Here is a 23,368-nt window from a genome sequence, read left to right as displayed (position 1 = left end):
TATCATTTAAATTTTAACGTTTTTTTAATCTATTGTAGTGAAATTTATTATGAAATATTACTAATTTTTAATGCTAATTCTTTTTGCTTATCACGAAAGAAAGTATGGTAAAATATATGTAGTACAGAGTTATACTTTGTGTTATTAATTTAACTGATTAATCTCCTGTAACTTTTCTGGAAAAATAATTTTTAACACTATTTTATCTTATGGTTAGTAATTTAGAGCTTGTAAGTACTATAATTATTATGTTTTCACATAAAATAATTACTTTTATAACATAATAATTGTATTTGTAAATTTTTTATCTGTCATTAAATAATTATTGAACTTATTGATTTTAATAATTGTAGTATGAAATCAATAAATAATAACTTTATTATGGAATCAAAACTATGTCGACAACAAAGTGTTATGAATTCTTTGGCTCAGCCTAAGTATAGAAATAGTCTTCTTGAAAAAAATAATACTTGGAGTAATTTACTTAATAAAAAATCAGTCAGCACTAACACTGCCACAACCAACAATACAAAACAAAAAACAAATTCTGCTCAGAGCTGCGCTAAAAGTATACAATTTATTAAATTAAAATGAAATTTATGTTTCATTTTATAATTTTTCTTTTGTTATTTTATAATTATAGAAAGTAAAAGTGTTCAATGTGAATCACCCTGTATAAAGGAGAGTCAGAGTACTACTACACTTTCTGTTTTCAATCCAATTAGAACATTGCAATTTTTATTAAAAGAAATTAATCACTTACCAAATGTTCAAAGTATGTACATTATGCTATTATAAATTTAAAATGTATTAAAACCCTTGTTTATTTGGTTTTAGATACTGATATTTCAAAAATTGTACAGGACATGCAGGTTGTAGTTGAAAGAATTGTTGACGAGTGTTCAAAAGTTTCCAATATTAAATCAAATAATATACTAGTTGATAGTTCAATGATTCCAACAAAAGACAATTATTGTAATGATTTTAAGTCTGAAAAAACCTCAAAAGAAAATGTTTGTCAAAATAAAACCTATATAAACAATGACTTTGTCATAAACTTAACAATCTTAATGGTTTTAGGAATATTGGTTAACCCTACATAACAAAATAATAGAACTTGAAAATAATTATGCTAAGATTTTGAAAACAGTTAAAATGACTGAAGAGAAACTTGTATGTGTTACTTCTGAACGTGACAAAATAATTGGGTATGTTATAAATTACTAGTACATTATAATTTTTTAAACATTTGTATTTAATAGGAAATTTAAAGAAACATGCAATTCATTAGAAATACTTAACAACCGCGAAAGGGAATATTTAGACACCATAGCCAGTCTTAAATCTAAACTTATGGCATCAGAAAAATTAGTTTATGAGCAGGAAGTTACTATTAAAGAATTAACAAAACAAATAAATAATGTCTCGAAAAATAATGTGGTTTGTATAACTTTAGAAATAATTTTAAACTGTCTAATACATTGTTTTATAGATTATAATCGTAAACATATAAAAAGTATATATAATTAAAAAAGTCATAACGCGTGGTTATGCTTTTTTTTCACTAGTTTGATTTACTTATTGATTTCTAACCAAATCAATCTGAACCAAGGGTATCTATTTTGATTAGGGATGATTTTGATAATAGAACTAAACTATTAAATTGATATTTCGGTTCGAAAATATGTACTATTGAATTTGAATTTTGAAAATTTGAAAAACAGCTGCCAAATCATTGGCACATAACTTACTCAAAACCGAATTGATCACACTTTAAAGTACCTAACTTGAAAAAAAAATTTCCCTTATAATGAAAAAAATCATCCAATCGACACCAAAATTTAATTAGTTTCATAAAATTTTCCTCTAAAATGATATCAGGATTTTTTTTCAGTTGTCTAACTGATAAAATCGATTAGGAGAAAATTTGAATTTGCATAGGCGCTTTTAACAGGCATAGGAATTGCACAGATAAACGAATACACAGACAGAATTCCAACTAGTCTTCCTCTTATTCCCAAGATTCTAAAAAAATATATATCCAGGGAACTCTAGCTTCCCATTTGTGGAAACAAAATGTTAACACAATTATTTATCGTGTATCAATTTTTTCTATAGAAAATATCTTATTAGTAATGTATCCGTCTATCAGATTTTATACTGCAATCATGTTTTTTTTTTTATAATACATTACCACACGTCTTAAAATTTGGTCTCGTATAATGAGACATTTTATTCGAGTACTCCCTGTACCTAAAAATGTATATAAATTATAAGATTTTCACTTAAGACTTAAAATTATTTAAATTAATTTTACTACAACACTGTTATAAACAAAATTATTTACAATTTGTTATTTGTATTTCAAGGTAAATAATTTTACCAAAAAAATAATACCAGAAGAAGAAAAAAAAGAAAGCATAACAAATTTTAATGAAAATAAGTTGAAAACAAATGAAGGCGTTTCAAAATTTGACCATGAAAAATCCAAAAAAGTACACAATGCTAATACTAGTGAAGTGGCTAAACTAAGGTTTAATATCAAGTAAGAGTAATTATTAGTAATTATTTAACATACCATTTTTAAGTACATAAAGATGGCTTAATTTTAAAATGTTTGTATATAACGAGGACTTAAAATACTCTTTTACACTTGTTTATAGTGCTTAACAACTTTTTAAAAATAATTTTAAGTGGATGAAGTATTGACTTATTAAGTTTACCACGTTTGGAAAAAAAAAAAATTTGGGGCAAGTTGAAACACTTTTTTTAGGTGTATGGTTCGAGCTGCTGATATAAACCCCAGGAGTTCACTCATTGGAATCAAGCAGTGATAGACACACTCTAAATCCTGCATAGATTCATTATTCCCTTAAGTATTAAATATTCTGGACGTTACCTTAAGCAACTGCTTTAGAGGGCACTACCCATGTCATTTCAAATGAGTAAATTATAGGCAAATTTTCGAAAACTCTTTATTTAGAGTTTGAACTATAATGTACTTATTAATATAGTAATAAGGATACTTTATTGATTGCCATTTTGTTTTTGTCAGACTATCAAAACTGCTTTGCACGGGACAAGTATGTGAGGTCATTATTAACTGTAGATTTATCAAATTTTCACAATGTATAAAGAAGAACTTTATCTATGGGGTAGTATTTTAATTTTTTTGATATCTATACTTAATATTTTTTATAAACAAATGAAAAAAAGAAAAAATAATGAATACTTACAAATGAATAAATTTGATTGTGCTTAAGTTATCAAAAAAAACTAAAAACACTACCGTGTAGATAAAGTTTTCCTCTATCCATTGTAAAAATGTTATACAGTTACTGTAAGTATCCTCTTTTTTTTTATTGGGCTTCAATATTTATCATTAGCCCCTTTACATGGTTTTAAATATTCTCACATTCTTAACCCTTGTAAAACTATTTTTCGTGGATAAATTACAGACGGGTAGCGTCTTCTTAAGTTGTATTCCCCATGTGCTAATTTGTTGTTTTTTTTAGTTGGCAAAATTTTCAACAATGTTAGGATCCACTTGAAACTAATGTAGTAGATGCTCTACTCCTATCCTATTTGATGTAATATTTGTTTACATAATTTGCTTTAAAAAAAATGTTACAATTTATTGGTTCTTTTAACTAAACCTTACACAAAAAATTAACCATTTCCTGAAAAAAAGTTTTTTTTTAATGTATTTGTATTTATGAAAATAGTTGTTTGAAAAATAATAAGTTTAAAGTTTTATGAAAAAATATACTATGTATTAAATTACAAACGCTTATAACTGTATGGTTAATTTGTTTTTTTTTTTTCAGAAAAATGAAAGATATTGTGATGAGTGGCTTAGAAAATGATGATTTTAAAAATGTATCAATGGCCTCACTTATATCTAATAAATATCCATTAAAATCAGGTGATGAAGATCGTAATATCGATAGACAATTTAATGAATATAATAGACAGGCGTCAGCTATAAAATCAGCTAAATTTGAACTTAATCAGTTATTTGATAGTATAAAAGCCCAAACAAACCATTCGAAGGAGTTATTTGATTCAACACAATTATACAACAATAGCAATTTATTAAGTGACATTTCTGACGATGAAGATAATTATTCAAACAAATCAAACTTCATGAGTGTTTTAACAAATTCTAGTTGTTAATTGGCTTTTAATTGACTGTAAACAAAACATTATTATTATGATGATAAATACATTTTAAACAAATTAACCGGCAATTAGTGTGTATATTGTTATAAAAAAACACCATACATTTTATATAATGTTACTTTTAATACTTCAAGCAATATGAACATTTTTTAAAGACTTGCTGAGGATTTTACCAGCATTTGTGAGTAAGTTGTTTGACTGCCATTGAGCTTCACATTTTTCAGAAACTTTTAAATCAACCTAAAATTTAGACTTTATTAAAATCCATACATGTAATATGAAATTTGAGATATTTTTTATTATAATTTCATAAAAAGACAATATGGTAAAATAACATTTTGTCTGTTTTGTGCAGGAAATACAATTTAATACTAATATCTATTAAATGGCTTATCCCTTTTACTGCTCTGGATGTGTGTACTTGCCAAACCAAAGCACAGTCCCTGTGCTGTATACGTATATAGTATATACACAATGGTTAACACTATCAATCAATTTAACCTAACATTACAAAGAAGAAAGTAAATTTTGTGCTAAATTCTAAATTTAAACTAAAATAAAGCCAGCAGAGGGCAGATGTTTGTGTTTTAGAGCTTAGCAGTGAAAGGGTTAATAGGTTTAGATGCAGTGATATGGAACTAATTTGACTTACTTAAGTGTTCTTTATTAAAGTTTACGAAAGAAGTAACAAATATATTTGCTCCAAAACATTACTAGAGATAACCTACTACTCTTCAAATTATCAAAGATTATGATTATGTTATCTATTTTAGTTTTACTAATAGTCGATAAATTAGAAATAATTATTATTTTGCTAAAAACCTAATACTATTATCATATATTTACTGTTGGAAATTTAGTATTTGATACACATGCATTTAGTGGGAGAGTTATTTGAATACTGTAAACACTAGTTGTGTATTTGTTATAACTCAATTTAAGTAGCAGTTTCCAAAATTTTTTTATGTTTTTTGTAATTAAAATTACTTGTAGTTTTTCCCAGATTTTCTTTTTTGGATTGAGTATTTTATCTGGTTCGCCTTTATCATAACCTTCGACAAATACTCGATCACCTGGTTGACTTCCTTCTGCTGGTTGTAGTAGTTCAACAAACTTAATACCATCATTTTCACTAAAGCATGTAGTTAAAAAATACTAGATTAAATTCATTTATATTGCTGTAATGTATAATTAGAGGTCACAATTTAATGTAAGTTAATATTTTAATACGTATGAAATAGTGAAACAGATACAAATTGTAATTAGTAATACCCATTCAAAATTGTTACACTTAGTAAGTAATAACTTACATTAAAACCTAAGAAATGCATACCTTGAAGCACAGAGAACCATTCCACATGATTCCACTCCTCTCATTTTGGCAGGCTTTAGATTGCATAAGACAACAACAGTTCTATTTTGCATTTCTTCAATCGGAACAAACTTTACTAAACCACTAACTATTGTCCGTGGTTCTTTTTCACCTATATTTTAAAAATGAGACATCAAGTACAATAAAAAAAAAAAACAAATAGTCACTCGAGTAACTAAATTTTTAAAAAATATGTACTTGAACCTGAAGTATTCAAGCTATTACTCCTAATTGAAATCATAACTTCGTATAAATATCCCACTACTTCATACTAACCAACATCAATTTTTTCAACATACAATGAGTCAGCATCTGGATGCATAGATACTTCAACTATTTTACCAATACGAATGTCCAAACGTGTAGGAATGGCTTCGTTTTCTGGTTGTAGATTGCTTACACTTTTTTGAGCTAAAACGATAAATAATATAAGGTGATTAAGACTTTATAAAAAAACACACATTTAATTCTAAACTTGAAAGTTTTATAGAACTGAAATCTTTACCAGTTTTTCCAGGCTTACTAGATGTTGGATAGGCTTTTGATACTAGCTCTTGTAATTTAGGGTCCTCAAATATTTTTCGTATCGGATCAAGCAGTCTATTAATATAGAACTCAACTGCTGCTTTTAAATCAGCAGGATGAAGATTTTGCTCGGCAAAATAGGCTTCAAGTTCTCCATATGTATTAAAATATTTATCTCCACCATTAGCTTCTTTTCTGAATATTTTAAATGCTTAAAATAACAATACGTTAAATTACATAATGTACAATAAAATATAATAGGTTTGTATATTTATTATACATAGTACATCAGTAATATCATACTTTCATCGGGTTTAAATAATCCAAATATTACATGTTTAGCAAAAGCCAAAAGTCCATTATCAGATATATTTCCAGGTTCACAAAATGCTTTTTTTAACTTTTTTTTTACAGCTGCAGGAGAATCAAGTAGGTCAATTTTACTATCTTCTTCAGATGATGACATTTTGCCTCCAGCTAAACCAGGTACTAAAAAGTAAACATTACAACATTAGAGATGAGTAAATAAATAAAGTTAATGATTTTTAAAATTTACCTACAATTTTTTTTTATCTAGCTACATCACAACAATTAATTAAATTAGTTTTTAGTGGTATTTTTTATGATAATTATTTAAATGCATTAATATAAATCTATATATATATATATATATAAATGAAATGCTGTTTGAAGCAACATGCATCACTACAGAACGGCTGGGCTGATTTGGCTAATTTTTTTAAATGTTCATAAAAGTCTAAAGAAGGTTTTTATGGAAAGAAAAATTGGAAAAGTTGCCCAGGAAATTTGAAAGTTTTTTTCTTAAATTAATAAATTTCTAGGCACTATACTTCCAACATTCTGGGGAAAATATTCTGCTAAAACAGAAATACAAAAGGGTTGAAATAAAAATCTTAAATAATTTTGATTTTAATAATTTGGAATTATTTATAGGGCTTCAAAATGAAAATTCTCTAAAACTACATATGGCTACCTTAATATATATTTAAGATAAACTAAATACATTTTTAATTGAAGTAATAATAAATGATGTTGTACCCATTGGATTCATTAGATGAATTCTTTTGACATAACCCAGTTGGGGTAAATATTTTTCAGACATAGTAAATATTTTACGTTGATCAACTCCACCAAACTGAGCATCAACTTTAAGATATTCTTCATCTAATGCCTGTAAACCTTAAAACAATAATAATATAAAATACATAATAAATATTTCAGAATTTAATTAGTTATTTAAAAATAGTATGTACCTGGATAAAGTAATCCAGATAATAGTGGATTATCAACTTGTTTTACAACCTCAGCACCAGCTTTTTTTGCATCGTGTTCAGTAATAGAAGAACATAATCTATATACATCCATGGTGTATTCTCTGATAAAAAATATAAGAAACTGAACATAATATAAAGATAATATAAATATAGTATATTCCATATAGTAACAATAATAATAATATTAGAGTTTACCTAGAAAGTTGATATTCTGTACCACGTACAAATTTTAATTTTTCCAATGGTACCCCAATTGAAGTCAACATTGCTTTAATTGAATATTCATAATACTGTACCCTAAGTTCTAAGAGCTCCCATGGAGCTTTCATATTATCCAAATAGGCATGTAAATCAGCAAATAAAACTGTAACCTGAAATTTTTTATTTAAATGGCTTTAAATATTTTTTTATTTTAAATTCTACTTTGCAACCATATATAACATAAAATCAAATTAAAAAAAAATAAACCTAAATTTCAGGTTGCATAAATAAATATTCAATTAAAGTATACGTAAACATAACATGTGCAGCGGTAAATGGCTAGCACAGAGTAAGTAGACAACTAAAATACATTTATTGAAGAGAAAATGTACATTTTGCTTAATGTTTTGAATCATATATAAAGAACTTATCATTATTTTGCTATTGCTATACTATAAAGAAACTATGACCCCGTTAAAACGACAATTTTCATTAGTCCTTATTAACTACTTTTCTGATACCTTGAAGTAGGTTAAATTTTAATGAACCATTTTGTAAATGTTTAAGCAAATTCATTTTTTTTTTTTTTGCAACCAAACAAAGAAAACTAAATTTTTTTTACACTATTTAAATTGAAAATTAGCGACCAGTGAAAAATTAAATATTATTTATACATGCCTCGCAGCCAGCTTTCAAATAATCAGCTATTTTGGATATAGGTACAAAATATGCAATATGGGGTTTTCCTGTTGTAGCTGTACCCCAATAAATTTTCAAGTCTCTCTCTTTTAATATAGTATCAAGTTTATCTTCCCCAAGAATCTCCTGAAGATTGCGAATGATCAATTCTTTTTTTTCTGCAAAAGATGACATGATGATTCAGCCACGTGGACAACTAAATACTGAAGAGTGAAGCTTAGCAATAAACTATAAAGTGAAAGAACAGTTTAATTTTTGCAATATTATACAACACAAACTGTAATAATTATTTTTGTACCGCGTCTGTTAGTTATAGAAAGTATTAAATACTATAATTTTTTAATTACACGGCCAAAAATGAGATATGGAAACTAAATTCAACGTCTACGCTCGTATCTGTAAGACTATATTAACGTTATATTACATATTTTGATATCTGCTTATCATGTTTACGCTTATCAATAGACAAATTCCATACTAGCATGGACACAAATAAAATTATTTATTAATCTAATCAGTTTTTGGATTGACAATATTGCGTCTATTAAATTAATTAAGTTGTTAGTGTAAAATGAAACTTTTAAGACTTTTTTAAATTTCATCATATGTATACAATTTTTTAACGAATTGAATGATCATTCATGAACTGGGTGTCGGATCTGGATTCTGGAACGAATTTAGACCAATCGGATAACGTTTTCGATTTTGGCCTTGCATGAAAGTATGATGCTGTGATAAGCATAAGCATTGGATACGTCATATTGTAACAATGAATAACTACTTTGGTTATTGTTATTTATTAAATTAACTTCTTACTTCATAGATTAATATCTATGTTTAACCTATCTATTCCCAGTTCTTGCGAACAAAGTATGTCTAGATAATTAGACAGTATGTATACTCAATTAATTACGATTTTAAGATAATAATTTGATACCTTATATATTTATGTAAATTAATATGTTATTGTGTATTACATACTAATATGCTTTAATTTTGTTCACTTTAAAAACTAAATGCATCTCTTTATCCACCAAGATTAAAGTAGTTTGACAAATAATGGCTTATGTAAATGTGGCTGATTGGAAGTCTGACCAAGTAGCTGACTGGCTCAAAGGTACATTACATTGAATAATACAGTTAGACTAAAAGAAATATTTAAACATTTATGTATATATATTATAATATTTTTATTTAATATATTTTCAGGTTTGGACAGTGTTATTTTACCGTATATCAAATATTTTATTGAAACTGATATAAATGGTCAGAAGTTGTTAGATATGCAACCTAATGACTTAGATAAAATCGGTGTACGAAAAATTGGACACCAAGAACTAATATTAGAAGCTGTAGATCTTCTTAGAAACTTTGTAAGTAATATTGTATTTACATGTTTGCATGAATGTATCATATTTCTTTTCAAAATTTTGTATAATCTGTTTGACTTTAACAAATTCTAAGAAGATTTCTTATTACCCTAAAGGGTCAGGTAATGATATTGTAATAGAGCATATTGAATTTTTTTTTTAAATAGCCAACAATTGTTTTATTTTATTTTATTAGTAATGCATTAAATTAAGATGATTAAATCTTTCAATTAAAATTAAAAATTGATGATTATTTTTATCTATAATATTAAATATACATTAATACATTTTACTGTGGCTCACAAGAGAACGACCATGCACAAAAACTATTACACGTTACTCCTTTATACGGCTGTGCAAGCAGTAGTAATACATTATAGTTTCTGTTTACAGTCATTCTCTTGTAGGCCGTAGTATAGAAGGTTTTTATTTACCTTACCTGATTCAAATACCTATTTTGGTATCTATATCATTTTTTTTTTAAATGTTGTTTTAACATCTTTTTGTATTTATATTAAACTATTGACATTTCAAATAATTTAAATTTATATTCTTTTAGCATTATGAGCTAGACAAAGAAAATGTACAGCTCTTAGCATTACGGTTATCATGTTGTGCTCATAATTTGTACAAAGAAATTATGCAAAATCATTTAAATTCTTCTACTCAAGTTCCAACTAAAATATTGACAGATGTAGCTAGCACAGTTGCTACGCTAAAACCATTAGTAAATTGGTTAAATAGGTATTGCTGTCCATAAATAACAAATATTTGCAAAACCTAATATAATTAATTTTATTTTAGACCTCCATTTTGTGGGCAACCTCATTACATAAATATGAAAAATAACTTGCTGAAATTAGCTCTTGAAATAGTCACTAGTGGTCAACGTGATCGTTTTGCTGAGAATCCTGTTGAAAATATTTTTGAAAGTGCTAAACAGCTTGCTCAACATGCTGATCATATCATTCAAGAAAGTCAAGATTCATTAATTTTACAACCAGCCACTTTGGATGTTGCTACTCTAAAAAAACGATCTGGTGAATCTCTGGTAATATACTAATATTATAATATGTTCTATGTCTTTGTATAAATTCTTCACTATAAGTAATGTATTGCTTAGGGATTTTATATTGTGCCATCATTTCATGGTGTACACCAAGTAGGAGAAGTAAAATGTAATAGTGTAGCTCATCAATGTGGAAAAATCGAAGCCGGTGATGAAATAGTTCAAGTAAACTATCAAACTGTGGTAAGTCGTCATGTTAATTTTTTGAAAATAATCATTGAATCAAAACATGTTTCCAATAATAGTATTTGTTTTGTCAAGCATACATATAATGGCAAACTTAAAAATTAGAACTATTATTAAATTATGTATGTTACAATTAAATTCTCAGTCTTAAGAAAAAACTGATAAGAAATGTCTCGCTAGTAAACTATATATAAATAAAAAGATAGAATTATATTGTGTTTGCAGTCACAAGTATTTAGGCTAAGTACAATATTCATTGGTTTGTTTTTGCTATTCACAACCATACACTTATATTAAAAAAATATTTTTGTTAAACTTAGGTTGGATGGCAAGCAAGACAAGTAATGGCTTTATTAGAAGAAGCATCTAATGATATATTTTTAACTTTAAAAAAACGGCCAAAACATAGTAAAGTATTTGGTCAGATATACATGAAGCCATATCGCCTTCCTAGTAAAAAGATATTTAATTATCCACAACGATACTTTGATCAACTTACGCCACCTAGACCCAGTGACCTGTTAACAATTCCAAATTTTAGTTTCCCTGTACAAAAGTAAGTATTCATTTTAATTTAAATATGTAGTTTATTTAAGTTCTCAAGTCAGTACTGAACGCTTTAATTAGAAAAAAATGTATAAACATTAGTACAAAATATAAAGTTAAGTAAATTAAAGTACCTCGGTTTTAGCATTGATTTTAAAATGGTATACAGATTACATAGAACGATGACTGTTTTATACAAAATTCCTACCGTCAATGGTATCCTTATCATAGTTTACCATCTGCTCATTTATAAACTATGGCGATGGTACTTCTATTGACGACAAATTAAACTTAAAACCAATCGCCATTCTTTCGTATAGTGCAGCTTATTTGTATATTTTATATCAATGGTTTTAGTATATTTTCATTATTTTCGAGTTTGAATCTACTCACACCTAGGTATTAATACAAATGAAATGAATGATTATAATGTATCATAATGAAATAACCTCATAGTATTTTACACATTTTTACACACAGTAAGACTATACTTACAATTAGCATACTTAATCGAACTATTTTAATGTACAGGCAAGATAAAAAAAAAGCACCTAAAGTTCAAGAAAATCAACTTCTAAGTGACCATTTGCTAAGTCCACCACCAGTTATTCATTTAGGAGGGCGATCAATATCTCCTGAGATGTGTTCACATAGCAATAGCAGTAGTGGTGATGAAAGTGAACTAGAGAGTGCAAACTGTTCTTCACCCACCTCTGTCAGACTTTATTTACCTAAACCTCATATTCCAGTACAACGGCGGGCTACAATAAGTGGAGCCAGTCCAATTGGAAAACATGCCCCATTTAATTTTGATCAGGTATAATATATCCAATTGTTACTTAATTTAATGTTTTAATAATCAGTACAACGAATGAAAAAAATTATAAGTATTTAGAAATATATTTGATAAATCATTTAAAATTTTAATAAATACAAAATACTAGTACAGTGAAACCTGTCTAAAACCATGGATTAAATATACTATTGATGAAAAATGCTCATGTTGTGATTGGCAATGCATACAACACTAATATTTTAGTGTGGATTTGGGTCACTGAGAGGCCTGAATAGTGGAAAGGGTGGTAGAAACGTGAAATAGCTATAGACAGAATTAGACGTATGTGATGTGATGCACCGGCAAACATATGTGGGAAATCCATTCTGAGCCTTATTGCCAGAAAAATTAACTACCAAAAGAGCTTCCATATGCACTGCACAATAATATTAAAATGTGTTGCTTATCTATAGTATATTTAGTCTTTTAAGACGTACCCTAAATAACTGAAATAACTGTATACAACTGAATTTGTGGATGATCCCACCAAACTACTTTGCATATGTAACTAAATAAAAAAGAAAACTGTCTAATTTGTAATTTTCTTTCGATCCTGTGGGATCCTGTTTTAGACAGTTTTGCACTGTATTATCTAATGCGCTTTTAGATTATACCTTTGAATTTAATTTAAATTGTGATCTCTATTTAATAACAATTCTCAAAAAAAGACAATAACTTTTAATGTTAGTTATATTTTACATTTACTAAATTAAATAGTTGAAAAATTAGTTAGTTAACATAATTTTTTTTATTTACTATAAATTTAATTGTTTTGGTCGTTGAAAACTTAATAATTTGTTTTGAACCGATCTATTTGTATTGTTAGATGTTGTGCAAAATAAAAGCACATTATAGATTGTTATTTTGTTGAACAGGTTACTCTAGATGTGTCTAAATAGACCTAATTGAGAAAAGTTTTTATCACGCTGGCTTCAAATATTTTTCCAAAACTAAAAATGAAGACTTATGATTATTTTTCATGAATAATTCATAAAACATACGTACAATAATATATTTATACTATAAATTTTATATAAATGTCGTCATTATCATATATTTTTCATAAAATTCAATTAAAATATATATTTTAATTCAAAATTCATCATTGTTCTCAATATGAATTATGTAGAACGAGTTACAAGAAACATGAATAAATACAGGTAATAACAGTCTTCTTTTTTTCTTTGTTGGTTTTGTTTATGTTCATGATTCCATTTCTATTTCTGCTGTTTTTATTTTTGAGACATGTTGTTTTTACTGTCAATACTTCATATTTTCATGAGTCTAATTAAGTATGTTAAGTGCTTTTTTGTGGGTGCCTGTAGTTATACTATTTTAGGTTTTCATTTCTTTTTTTTTAGATTTTGATACCTCTTTTTCATATACACCTAAGAATTATGAGAGATATATTATTTTGACATTTTGTAACAATAAAAATGGATTTTTTAGTTATAGATGTAACAACCAAACAATTTGTTAACATACATAATTAAAAATTACATTTTGTTAGGTATTATGCTAATTATAAAACTTATATATTTACTACTACTTCTAATAAGGCTATGCATACTTTTATTGTGGACCAAATTTATTTTTATACATTTTTGATTTTGTATAATGTTATCAATCAAAAGTAATGGAAATGTGTGACTTTTTAATGTTAACTGTTAATAATTTATCTTCAAGTAAATTAAATATGTATCCCATGCTAAAAAGTCATACCTAAAGGTAACAATTGTGATCACGAGTTTCTAACTTTCCTAATTCACCATTAAATTAAATAGTGCAATAGTTTTTTTAAAAAACCTGTTAAAATTAATTGTTTGTACTAGTTAAGTACTACTGATTGAAAACTTGTTTTTAAGTTTATACTGAAGTGAATTTAAATTTCAATAGTTATAGTTTTAATGGTGTACATTCAACTTTCTAATATGAGTGGCTTTAGGGATATAAATGACACTTTTTGTGTCAATTTATACTAATTTTCTTATGACTATCACATACATAAAACATATTTAAACAGTCCATGACCATATAAAACTATTAATAATAAAAAAAAGGCAAAGGAAATGCACCAAAACACCGAATTATAATGAAGATAATGATGGCTAAGAGGCCATTAGTTGTAAGTCCCAAACACTTAATTTTAGAGGAAAACAGTATTAAGTTATTGACAATAATAACAAAAGTAGACTTGTTATATTTGTCTGCTTAATGTTTAGGTCACAATTAAATATTATATAATTTTCTTATAATTTGTTTTGTTCATTCAATAACTGGTTGCCAAAAAAAACACAGTAGGACCTATTCGTATAACCTACTAATTAATATTTTCATTCTCATTACTATATATACTACTATTATTTTTATTTAACTTTATTATCCTGTAGTAATAAGTTTTAAAAAAAAATCTTTTAACTGTAAGGAACACATTGTTCTTTTAGCTTCGATGCAAAGCGAGAAGGTATTGGTTTTTTAATTTATTATTATTGTTTTGCTCTCAATTTAAAAGTCAGTTAGTTTGCATAATTCTTAAAAGTGTTTTAAAAAGCTGACATTCTAAATTTACTTTTTGGTCTGGTTCTCTGGCGCAATTTTATCAGATTATTGTTGAGTTTGATTTTTTTATCATTTTTAGTCGAGTATTTATTTTTATTCTAGTTATAAATAAAACAAACCAAAATCGATTAAAAAAATAATTATTAAAATAAAAATTGTATCATTGTTAGAACAAATTACATTTTAGCTAGCTTACAAAACACAAACAATAAACAAGGTACCCCGCAAAAATTCTACAAATTATATAACTTTTGATCTAGTGAATATTTTTAAGATGTTTTTTTTTAATCAATATATACTCATTAGTAATAGGAACCGCGGTGTTTATAGTGAAAATGAGTATAAATTGTTTAGAAAAAAAAGCTTAAAAATATTTACTATAACAAAAGTTATTATTTAATTTGTTGAATTTTGTAGACACCCTGTATAGTATTATTCTTTTATGTATAGAAAATCAATAACGTTAATATAACGTATTTATAAAGCATGGTTATTATTTTATAGTTCAAATAGAAAATTTCTAAATTCAAGTCAGTTCAGTAAAGAATTGCTGCTTTTTTATAATGTAATTTTAAATGTTTAAAACAAATTGTTACATTCAAGTAAAACCAGTTTGAGACTTATTATATAAAGTTTGTTTTTTAATATTTCCAAGAAGAAGACGTCTAAAATATTCTGTAGTTGCATGGATTGGTTTTTCCTATTTACTTATTGTTATTATTGTATATTGGTTTTTAAATGTTGTAACTTGTAATTAATATTTTTTATTTCTTTAGTTATGGTTAAAACAAGCGAACGAGGCTCATAACAACACAAAAAATAATGCTGATAAATCTAATAGTGAGATGCAACTAAGTAAACATTCTAAGCCAACAAAAGTTCATTGGACATCATTACCTGCTAATGAGGAAAAACTGGAAAATCAAAAATTTTCTGAGAAAAACATTGTGGATAACTCTGCTGTCAAAGACGATGTATTAAGTAGTACAGATTTCATATCCTTAAAAGAACGTATTAATCAACTAAAGATTAATACTAGCCCTGAACATATTGTTAGCAAAAAACCAAAAATTATGCCAAAACCAATAGTAACTAAACCAAATGAGCAGTCATCGATAACTAAAGTTCGTGGTAAATTAGATAAAAGTTTTAGTACACCGTCTTATGATTTTTCAGTGGTCAGTAATTCTCAAAATGAATTTGAGGATTTTACATCTGATTTAAGAATGTCTGCAGAAGATGTAAAAAATTATGACAAATCTGAAGTTATTGGCAAATGTTATACCAATTTAGATAAATCTAGAAGGCCTGATAAACCTGTATTAACATTTCCTAAACCACCACCGACAAAAATTGACGATTGCGAAATTCCATTATTCGTAGATGACAATAATATTAATTTTGCAAATAAAAAAGTAAAACCGAATGTACATACTCCACAATTACTTCCTCCTAAATTTGATGAAATAAATTCAAACGCATCAGAAGACACTCAAAATAATTTTGACATTGTACCACACAATTACAAACCGTTTGATTTATCTGATCGTAAAGATGTAAAAATTGATAATTCATTTTTATTTGAACAAAATAAAAGTGACTATATACATAATTTACCAAAATCCTATACAGATTATCATATTGGAAATACTACTTATGACAATGTTGCCATACAAGTATCAAATGACAGAGTTCCTAATTCAATAGAATCATCAAAGTATTCAATAAATCGTTTGAAGAATATATCTGCTAATAGTAAAACTAATGATTTATCTGATTTTGAAAAAACATCATTTTCTGATTTATCTGATGCCTGCCCTCCTTTATCATTAACTGACCTTAGTGGTAGCGACGATAATATATTTCAAGTAGAACCGAAAGACAACATATCATTACCATCTGAGCGAACGGCCATAACACCGCATCAAGCAGTTCTCAATGCTCCTGCTACATTTCCTAGACAGAAAACTGAGACAAAAAAGTCTCAACCACCATTGCCACCTCCTAGGCCATCCAAAACTATTGAGTTACCTAAAAGAACAAGCTATAGAGCAATGTTAGGTGCCAAAGCTATTGGTAAAAAAGAAAATAAAGGAAAGCTTTGTCAAAGAAATCCGTTGATAGCCAGTAAATATTATTAATACAATATTATTAAGAAATAGATAACAAATTTGATTTATTGCTTATTATTTTTTTAGAACGACGAAATATTAGTATTAAAGATTTAGGAATATGTGAATATCAAGGATGGCTGTATCAAAGATCAAAAAAAATATCGCCTCGCATGCAGTGGATTAGGGGATGGTTTATTATTAAAGGCACGGCATTCTATGGATTTAATAATAGAGAGGTGAAAATAACATTATGCCTATCCTATTTTGTACTATAATGTGTTAATATGCTTTTAATTCTTAATAGTCCACCAAAGCACGCCTTATGATTATTTTATCTGGTTTCACTGTATCAGTTGCGGATGAAGTGAAATCGAGAGCCAATGCATTTAAAGTTTATCACATGGGAACAATGTTCTACTTTGCTGCTGAATCGTCAGATGATCTTGCTATGTGGTTAGATTGGTTTTCAACTGCTACGTCTGTTGATGGACATAACTCAAGTAAGTAACAAACATTTTTTTTTTTAATTTCTGTTTTTAGTTAGAACTATTTAGTATAAAATGAAATACCTATATATATATATATATATATATACCCATAAGGTTCATTTGGTGAAATAGTATATAATTGACAAAATTGTATAGATGTTGAAGCAGTTAGTGAAACTGATGGGGAGGAGGACAATCTTCCTGATGAAAATCAAGGACCAATGGATCCTCCTATCACAGTAAAACCAGAAACCTCCCATGAAACTAACTTTACAAGTTCAGCATTGAAAAATATATCTACATTTATATCCAGTCATATGGGTTCACATTCAACTGGCAATAGCGCTTCACAAAAAAATAAAAAGTATGTTATAAACTTATAATAGCGTTATTAATAAATTAAATTAATTAATCTTGCTCTGATATAAAATGTCACTAATATATTATTGTTTTGTATTCACTTAATTTTATTTATTTTTCTCTTTGGCGATAAAAGTTTTCATTCATTAAAGAAACAGCAGAAAAAAAATTTGTCAAAGGAAGATCAAGCAAAAGGTAGTAGTTTAGATAGGAAACACTGGAAATTTCTTGGAATGGGTATGATAGGACGAGATTCAAGTGAACCAGTGCCGACTTCTCAATATCGTAGTTACCGTCGAGTACCACCAACAGTTCCTAAATATACAGCCGAGGCATCTGTATCTACCAATTATAACCAAAAGTAATTTTACAAGATACATTAAATTTTATCATCCATAACTATTTTCATTTATGCAATTAATTGATATTTTTTAATTCATAGTTCTGATATATACCCTTTACCTCAAGCTAACCATAATCGTCCTCCAGATATGGTCGACTATCGATTAGCTTCTATGTCAAAAACTTCTGATAATAACCATAGGTACTTATTATTAAAAATAATTTCTTTAGGACATCTATAATTATTATTGTATCGATTTATTTTAGACGAACAGATTCTACCAACAGTTCTGAAATGACTTTAGAATCGTTTATGCAATCTCGTCAAGAAGCTGAAAGACGTATTCAAAATGTCCATATGGCTTTACGAGTCCCTCAATATACAGCGCCTCCACCACCAGCTAGTAATAGTATTTAATTATTTTATACTAACCACAATATAATACACTTTCTGTTATTTAATTAAAGGTGTCAGGAACGATCAAAATCAACAATTTTTAGACCAAACTGGTTTCAGGTATTATATTATAACATTAAATTATTTACATTAAAATTACTGAATTATTTAAAGTTGTTACTAATTAAAGAAATATTAATTATTAACACAACCACTTTATTGTTAATTTCTATTTTTTATTAAAGTATTAATCATGAGTTATTACAACTTCACCTTGATAAATAATATACATGCAAAATAAACCTATATTCAACATCAATGCTAATCTTTCAATTAACATTTTTTATTTAGAATTGCTGCTGAAAGTGAGCCTCGTTCAAGGCAACCTATTACTGCTTTAACTAGCATTGAACACAACTACAATTTAAATGTACTACCGACTTGTAAGTTGATTCGATTTTTTTATTTACAACAACCATTAATTGTTATATAATTATTGAAAATAATTTTTATTTCATCAAATTGTCATTTTTTTTTTTTTTGTAATTAAAAAAATAGAATTTTTTAATTAACAAATTGGAAAACTTAAAATTCACAATGTTCATTACTTTTAAAATAATATTGTAAGTACTATTTTGTATACTCTTATAATCAGTATAATATATTACTTTATTAATAGTTTTAAATCTTAAACCCTTAGTAATATTATTATAATATTATTCATCAGCCATTTGCCAGTTGGTCTCGTGATATTACATTTTGGATAATAGTAAAAATTGAACTATACAAACTATTTAGAAATTTGGCTACCCATGTTTGTCAAATAGTATTTTCCTGTATAAAAACAATTTCAAAAACTTATTAAGTGTAATCATTGTTTTATTTAATAATATTTTATATTATAGGTATACCTAAAATATTAATTAAAAATTTCACAGTAATACAGATGTATTGTTTTCATATTAATATTATAAATATAAATCTTTAGGGATAACAGAAGGTTCAAGCCATTCTAATGATTTAAATGGCAATAGAAGTACCAAAAATTCACCATTTCAGTTGTATTCTAATAGATACGTAAGTATATTATTACATTATTTATTTTTATCAACTGGGTCTGCAATTAAATATCAATATTTTATCATTTTAGTTCTTAATGAAGCATACATAGTGATTATTTTATTAAGCTGAATAGGAAAGTTTCATAAAATGCAATATCATATATTTTTATAGATACAGTATTACAGTATATAAGTAAAAAAAATTGTATGTAAACCTACAAAATATTAATTTTTGGCTGATATCTGAATTTATGAAGTTTTATTTGTTTGAAAAAATTGTAATGTCACTATTTTTATTTTGCTTTACATTTTTGGCACCTTGAATTCTGTTTTTTTTTTATCGTTTTTAATAACATGACATTTTTCTATTATAGTAAAAAAAATTTCATTATTGAGTTGTATAGTATAAAATATGGTAAATACATTAATACTAAAACTTTTTTAACTACGTTTTTAATTTTTAAGTTTTTATGAATTTAAATTTTACAGTCCATGGACCAAATTAGTGATAACGAGTCTCTAGAATATCCACCTGTTTTTGATCCTGAAACTTACTCAATGACTGAAGCACTTTCAAGAAGACGAGATAGATCAAATAATAATTTAGACTTGGATTGCCCTCAAGGTAATAGTTATAATTTCAAGTGATAACTTATGTACAATTACATTTTTTCTTTGTATTAGTATTCATATATATATATATATATATATATATATATATATTAATAAATATATATATAATAAGCAAAATTGATTATTATATTTTAGATATGTTTATGTTTTAGAATTATGCATGAAACCAATGTTTAATCAATATTAAATTTTTTTTTAATTTATAATTTTATAATAATATAATTATATATACTTGTACAAAAAAATTGATCCAAATATAATATTTTGTAATACACATCACAAATATCACCAAACATATTAATTACGAATATTTTATTAGTCATATTATATAAATATTATGTTGTATAATCTATATAATAATATTGTAATAATTGTGTATAAGAATTGTTTAAATGTGTATGAGTTTAATTATTTTAATTTGTGATATAACTATTTTATTAGCTGTTAACATATAATAATTTATTTAAATAAGTTTAAACTGTTGACAATATAACTTATGTATTTTCTTTTGTAATAAAAGTTTAATAAGAATATTTGTTTAATTTTAATTTAATGATATTCAAGTTACTGATAAAAAAAAGTTTTAAACATTTTGTGCTTATTCCTAATCTAATATTTTATTTTAGGTACCTAGCAATACCTAATTTATGATAAAGTTACTATCAAAATAAATGTTTTTGTTGAATTTTTAGCTTTAGTTTTAGACTTTCAGTCTAATGTAGCTTTTTTCAAGCTTAATTAGGAAGGTTGAAAGTCAAGTTTCATGAAATCTGTAATAATTAATATGAATACAATCGGCGGTATGTGCCAGGTACCTCTTTATTTTAAATAATGGCTGAATATTGTATTTAGATATAGTGCCTGGGCCTATAAACGTTTGAAATTGTAGTAATGAATGTACTAAGTGTTTTGTTAAGTTACATTTATTATAAAATTGATGTAATTCCGCTGTAACCAAAGAACGTTTATTTAGGTACCTATGTTTTACAATTCATTTTATGCATGAAATATGAATCTATAATTCATATATTATTATAAATATCATGCTTTTTAAGTTGATTGACAACAAACTTTCAAGGAAAATTGAACTATTTAAAGCTTTTTCCGGTTAACATATTATTTTATTAAGTCCGATTATATCAATGTCTTCAATATTACACAGATATTTTGGAGCCCATGTGATTTCCCGTACCATCTTCAAAAAGATGCTAACCACGTCTGAAAATTGGTATCTCCAATATTTTAAAAACATTAGTGTAAAATTGAAGAAAAGAATAAAACAAAATAAGAAAATTGTACTGCTACCACTAGTCTGTTGACTGTAAAGTCCTTAATTATACATGTTATAAATAATTAATTTCTTCAGTTCAACGTGCATCTTCTTTTTCACATCATCCCATACAATTTGAGAATGGAGTCAACTAGCCAAATTATTTCTCTGCAAATCTCTATTCCTCATAATATTCTTATTCACTCCAAACTTGTCCGTGCCTTAATGGATAATAATATTTACTTGCTTCTTTTTCGAGCTACCTCTAAATACACCAACATTTAACTCTCTTACTCATTTTCCTATTTTATCTTCTTCTAACATGACCTTTAGCAAAACCATCACGATGTAGGTCTTTCTCATTCTTCCTGTTATTGGTGCTACTCCTTAACTTTTTGCTCATATATACTCTACTCACTCCTTATTTTGGGACCTACTCATTCCACATCCATCTCAACGTTTTTATTTTAGCTATTTTCATTTGACTTGTTTCCCTCTTTTGTTTAATAGGTACCATAACTCACTGCCGCATACATTTTTGGGCTCGTTAGTCGTTACAGTTTCATAAACTTTCTTCTTACATAATTATCGAGTTTTGATTTATCTATATTTACAAGGTACACACGTTGAAATGATAATAATTTATTCGGTGGTAAATGTCCATAAATGTTTATTCCGAACCTTTTCTAAATATTCTATGAACTATTAGGAGTATTAAGTAGCTAAGCTGTACCTTTAATGATTTAACTATTGACAATGACATACTTAAAATGACGAATCATATCGCTCAAAATAAATCGTAATAGTTTTTAAATTGTTATCGTCATTTTTGTATTGCTCATCATTTATGACAATGGACACGTTGACATAGATTGGATTTTAATTATAATTTATACGACATTAATAATGTAATTATTGAACAATTTAATATTAAACTTTGTTTTGATAATATAATGATTAAAAATACAGTACCTATTATATTTCATAATAATGTATTACCCACCTACCAACTCTAAGTTTATATTACTAAAAAATAATTTATTGTTGTACAAAAAAATTTCAGAATTTAATAAATAGATAAAGACTACTTTTAACTTATTTGTTGAATTAATTAATCAAATTATTTTTTTAAGGACAAAGGAGCCTACATTTGCGTATTTTTGGTCTCTCATATTTTATTACTCTGAAACACGTAATCCAGCAATAATCATAAAAACGGATTTACATTTTTCAATACTTATGATTGATCCATCGATCAAAGTACATTTTTAATTTTCGTTATTAATATTATTGTAAAAATGATTAAAAACTCTTAAAACTTAAATTTTTCTAATAGAAAATTATTAGGTCACTAACAAAAAATAATTTAAAAATTATACTTTGCTCGAAACTCGATACCTTGAAAAAGTTATGAAGAATCTAAATTTTTTTTTTAAAATTAAACCAGAATTTTCTTAGGAATGTATTATTAGAAGTAGAAACATACGTTTTTATGTTAAAATAGTGTAGTATGATGTATGCATTATTAAAGTTAAAAAAATGTATTCTTTTTTTCTTTTGAGGAGGGGGGCAGTTAAATAATTTAAGTTATTTATAAGTTCTAATTCCAGACTAAACCTAAAAATTTGGTAAAACTTATGCAATCAAATCGTATTTATCATGCAAGTACCAAAATTTATCAGAATAAAATATATATACAGACCACAGTGTTATTTTTGTGAACGATAAAAACAGATCACTGTTATCGTCGTCACTTTTCAATAATAACAATGGTTTTTTTTTTAATGCTTGTTTTCTATCATTTTATATTTGTCGTTTAAAATCATGTTATAATGTAGCCCCCCTAACCAAGTCTCTAAAGCCT

At 26.4% G+C, this 23,368-nt stretch overlaps 3 protein-coding genes across 7 annotated transcripts; 2 read left to right on the top strand and 1 right to left on the bottom strand.

Moving 5' to 3' along the window:
• The first annotated feature begins 60 nt into the window (after window positions 1–60).
• LOC126840417 (TNF receptor-associated factor family protein DDB_G0272098-like) lies at window positions 61–4,243 on the top strand. Of its 2 annotated transcripts, none has more exons than XM_050576132.1 (8): window positions 61–212; window positions 354–568; window positions 644–775; window positions 838–1,013; window positions 1,081–1,208; window positions 1,263–1,440; window positions 2,370–2,545; window positions 3,828–4,243. In XM_050576132.1, the coding sequence occupies exons 2-8, from the start codon at window positions 355–357 to the stop codon at window positions 4,174–4,176; spliced, it is 1,353 nt and encodes a 450-aa protein (XP_050432089.1). In that variant the 5' UTR covers window positions 61–212; window position 354; the 3' UTR covers window positions 4,177–4,243. The 2 variants fall into 2 exon arrangements, with proteins under 2 accessions (XP_050432089.1, XP_050432088.1); XM_050576131.1 differs by having other exon boundaries at window positions 62–230.
• LOC126840414 (tyrosine--tRNA ligase, cytoplasmic) lies at window positions 4,240–8,689 on the bottom strand. 3 transcript variants are annotated; one of them, XM_050576127.1, is made up of 11 exons: window positions 8,573–8,689; window positions 8,254–8,502; window positions 7,570–7,745; window positions 7,354–7,475; window positions 7,139–7,279; window positions 6,383–6,568; window positions 6,060–6,290; window positions 5,831–5,965; window positions 5,516–5,666; window positions 5,170–5,314; window positions 4,240–4,422 (listed from the first exon to the last, which is right to left on the bottom strand). In XM_050576127.1, the coding sequence occupies exons 2-11, from the start codon at window positions 8,446–8,448 to the stop codon at window positions 4,312–4,314; spliced, it is 1,593 nt and encodes a 530-aa protein (XP_050432084.1). In that variant the 5' UTR covers window positions 8,449–8,502; window positions 8,573–8,689; the 3' UTR covers window positions 4,240–4,311. The 3 variants fall into 3 exon arrangements, with proteins under 3 accessions (XP_050432084.1, XP_050432083.1, XP_050432085.1); XM_050576126.1 differs by having other exon boundaries at window positions 8,254–8,679; XM_050576128.1 differs by lacking the exons at window positions 8,254–8,502; window positions 8,573–8,689 and having other exon boundaries at window positions 7,354–7,495; window positions 7,570–7,693.
• An 89-nt stretch (window positions 8,690–8,778) lies between these two features.
• Window positions 8,779–20,520, top strand: LOC126840409 (connector enhancer of kinase suppressor of ras 2). Of its 2 annotated transcripts, XM_050576114.1 has the most exons (19): window positions 8,779–9,165; window positions 9,313–9,391; window positions 9,484–9,647; window positions 10,204–10,388; window positions 10,449–10,695; window positions 10,768–10,896; window positions 11,220–11,455; window positions 11,977–12,262; window positions 15,616–16,966; window positions 17,038–17,189; window positions 17,258–17,453; window positions 17,598–17,805; window positions 17,938–18,162; window positions 18,244–18,345; window positions 18,411–18,547; window positions 18,612–18,660; window positions 18,892–18,983; window positions 19,529–19,617; window positions 20,091–20,520. In XM_050576114.1, exons 2-19 carry the CDS (start codon window positions 9,334–9,336, stop codon window positions 20,247–20,249), a joined length of 4,065 nt encoding a protein of 1,354 aa, XP_050432071.1. In that variant the 5' UTR covers window positions 8,779–9,165; window positions 9,313–9,333; the 3' UTR covers window positions 20,250–20,520. The 2 variants fall into 2 exon arrangements, with proteins under 2 accessions (XP_050432071.1, XP_050432070.1); XM_050576113.1 differs by lacking the exon at window positions 8,779–9,165 and having other exon boundaries at window positions 9,173–9,391.
• Window positions 20,521–23,368: the final 2,848 nt, after the last annotated feature.

Source organism: Adelges cooleyi, unplaced genomic scaffold, assembly GCF_023614345.1.
Source record: "Adelges cooleyi isolate 19-005CV unplaced genomic scaffold, UGA_ACOO_1.1 ACOO_flye_CR_arks_rails_tigmint_CR_PRNA_376, whole genome shotgun sequence".
In the NCBI taxonomy this organism is placed as follows: Eukaryota; Metazoa; Arthropoda; class Insecta; order Hemiptera; family Adelgidae; genus Adelges; species Adelges cooleyi.
Note: the sequence above shows the minus strand (reverse complement) of the source record. Positions and strands in the feature narration are given on the sequence as shown.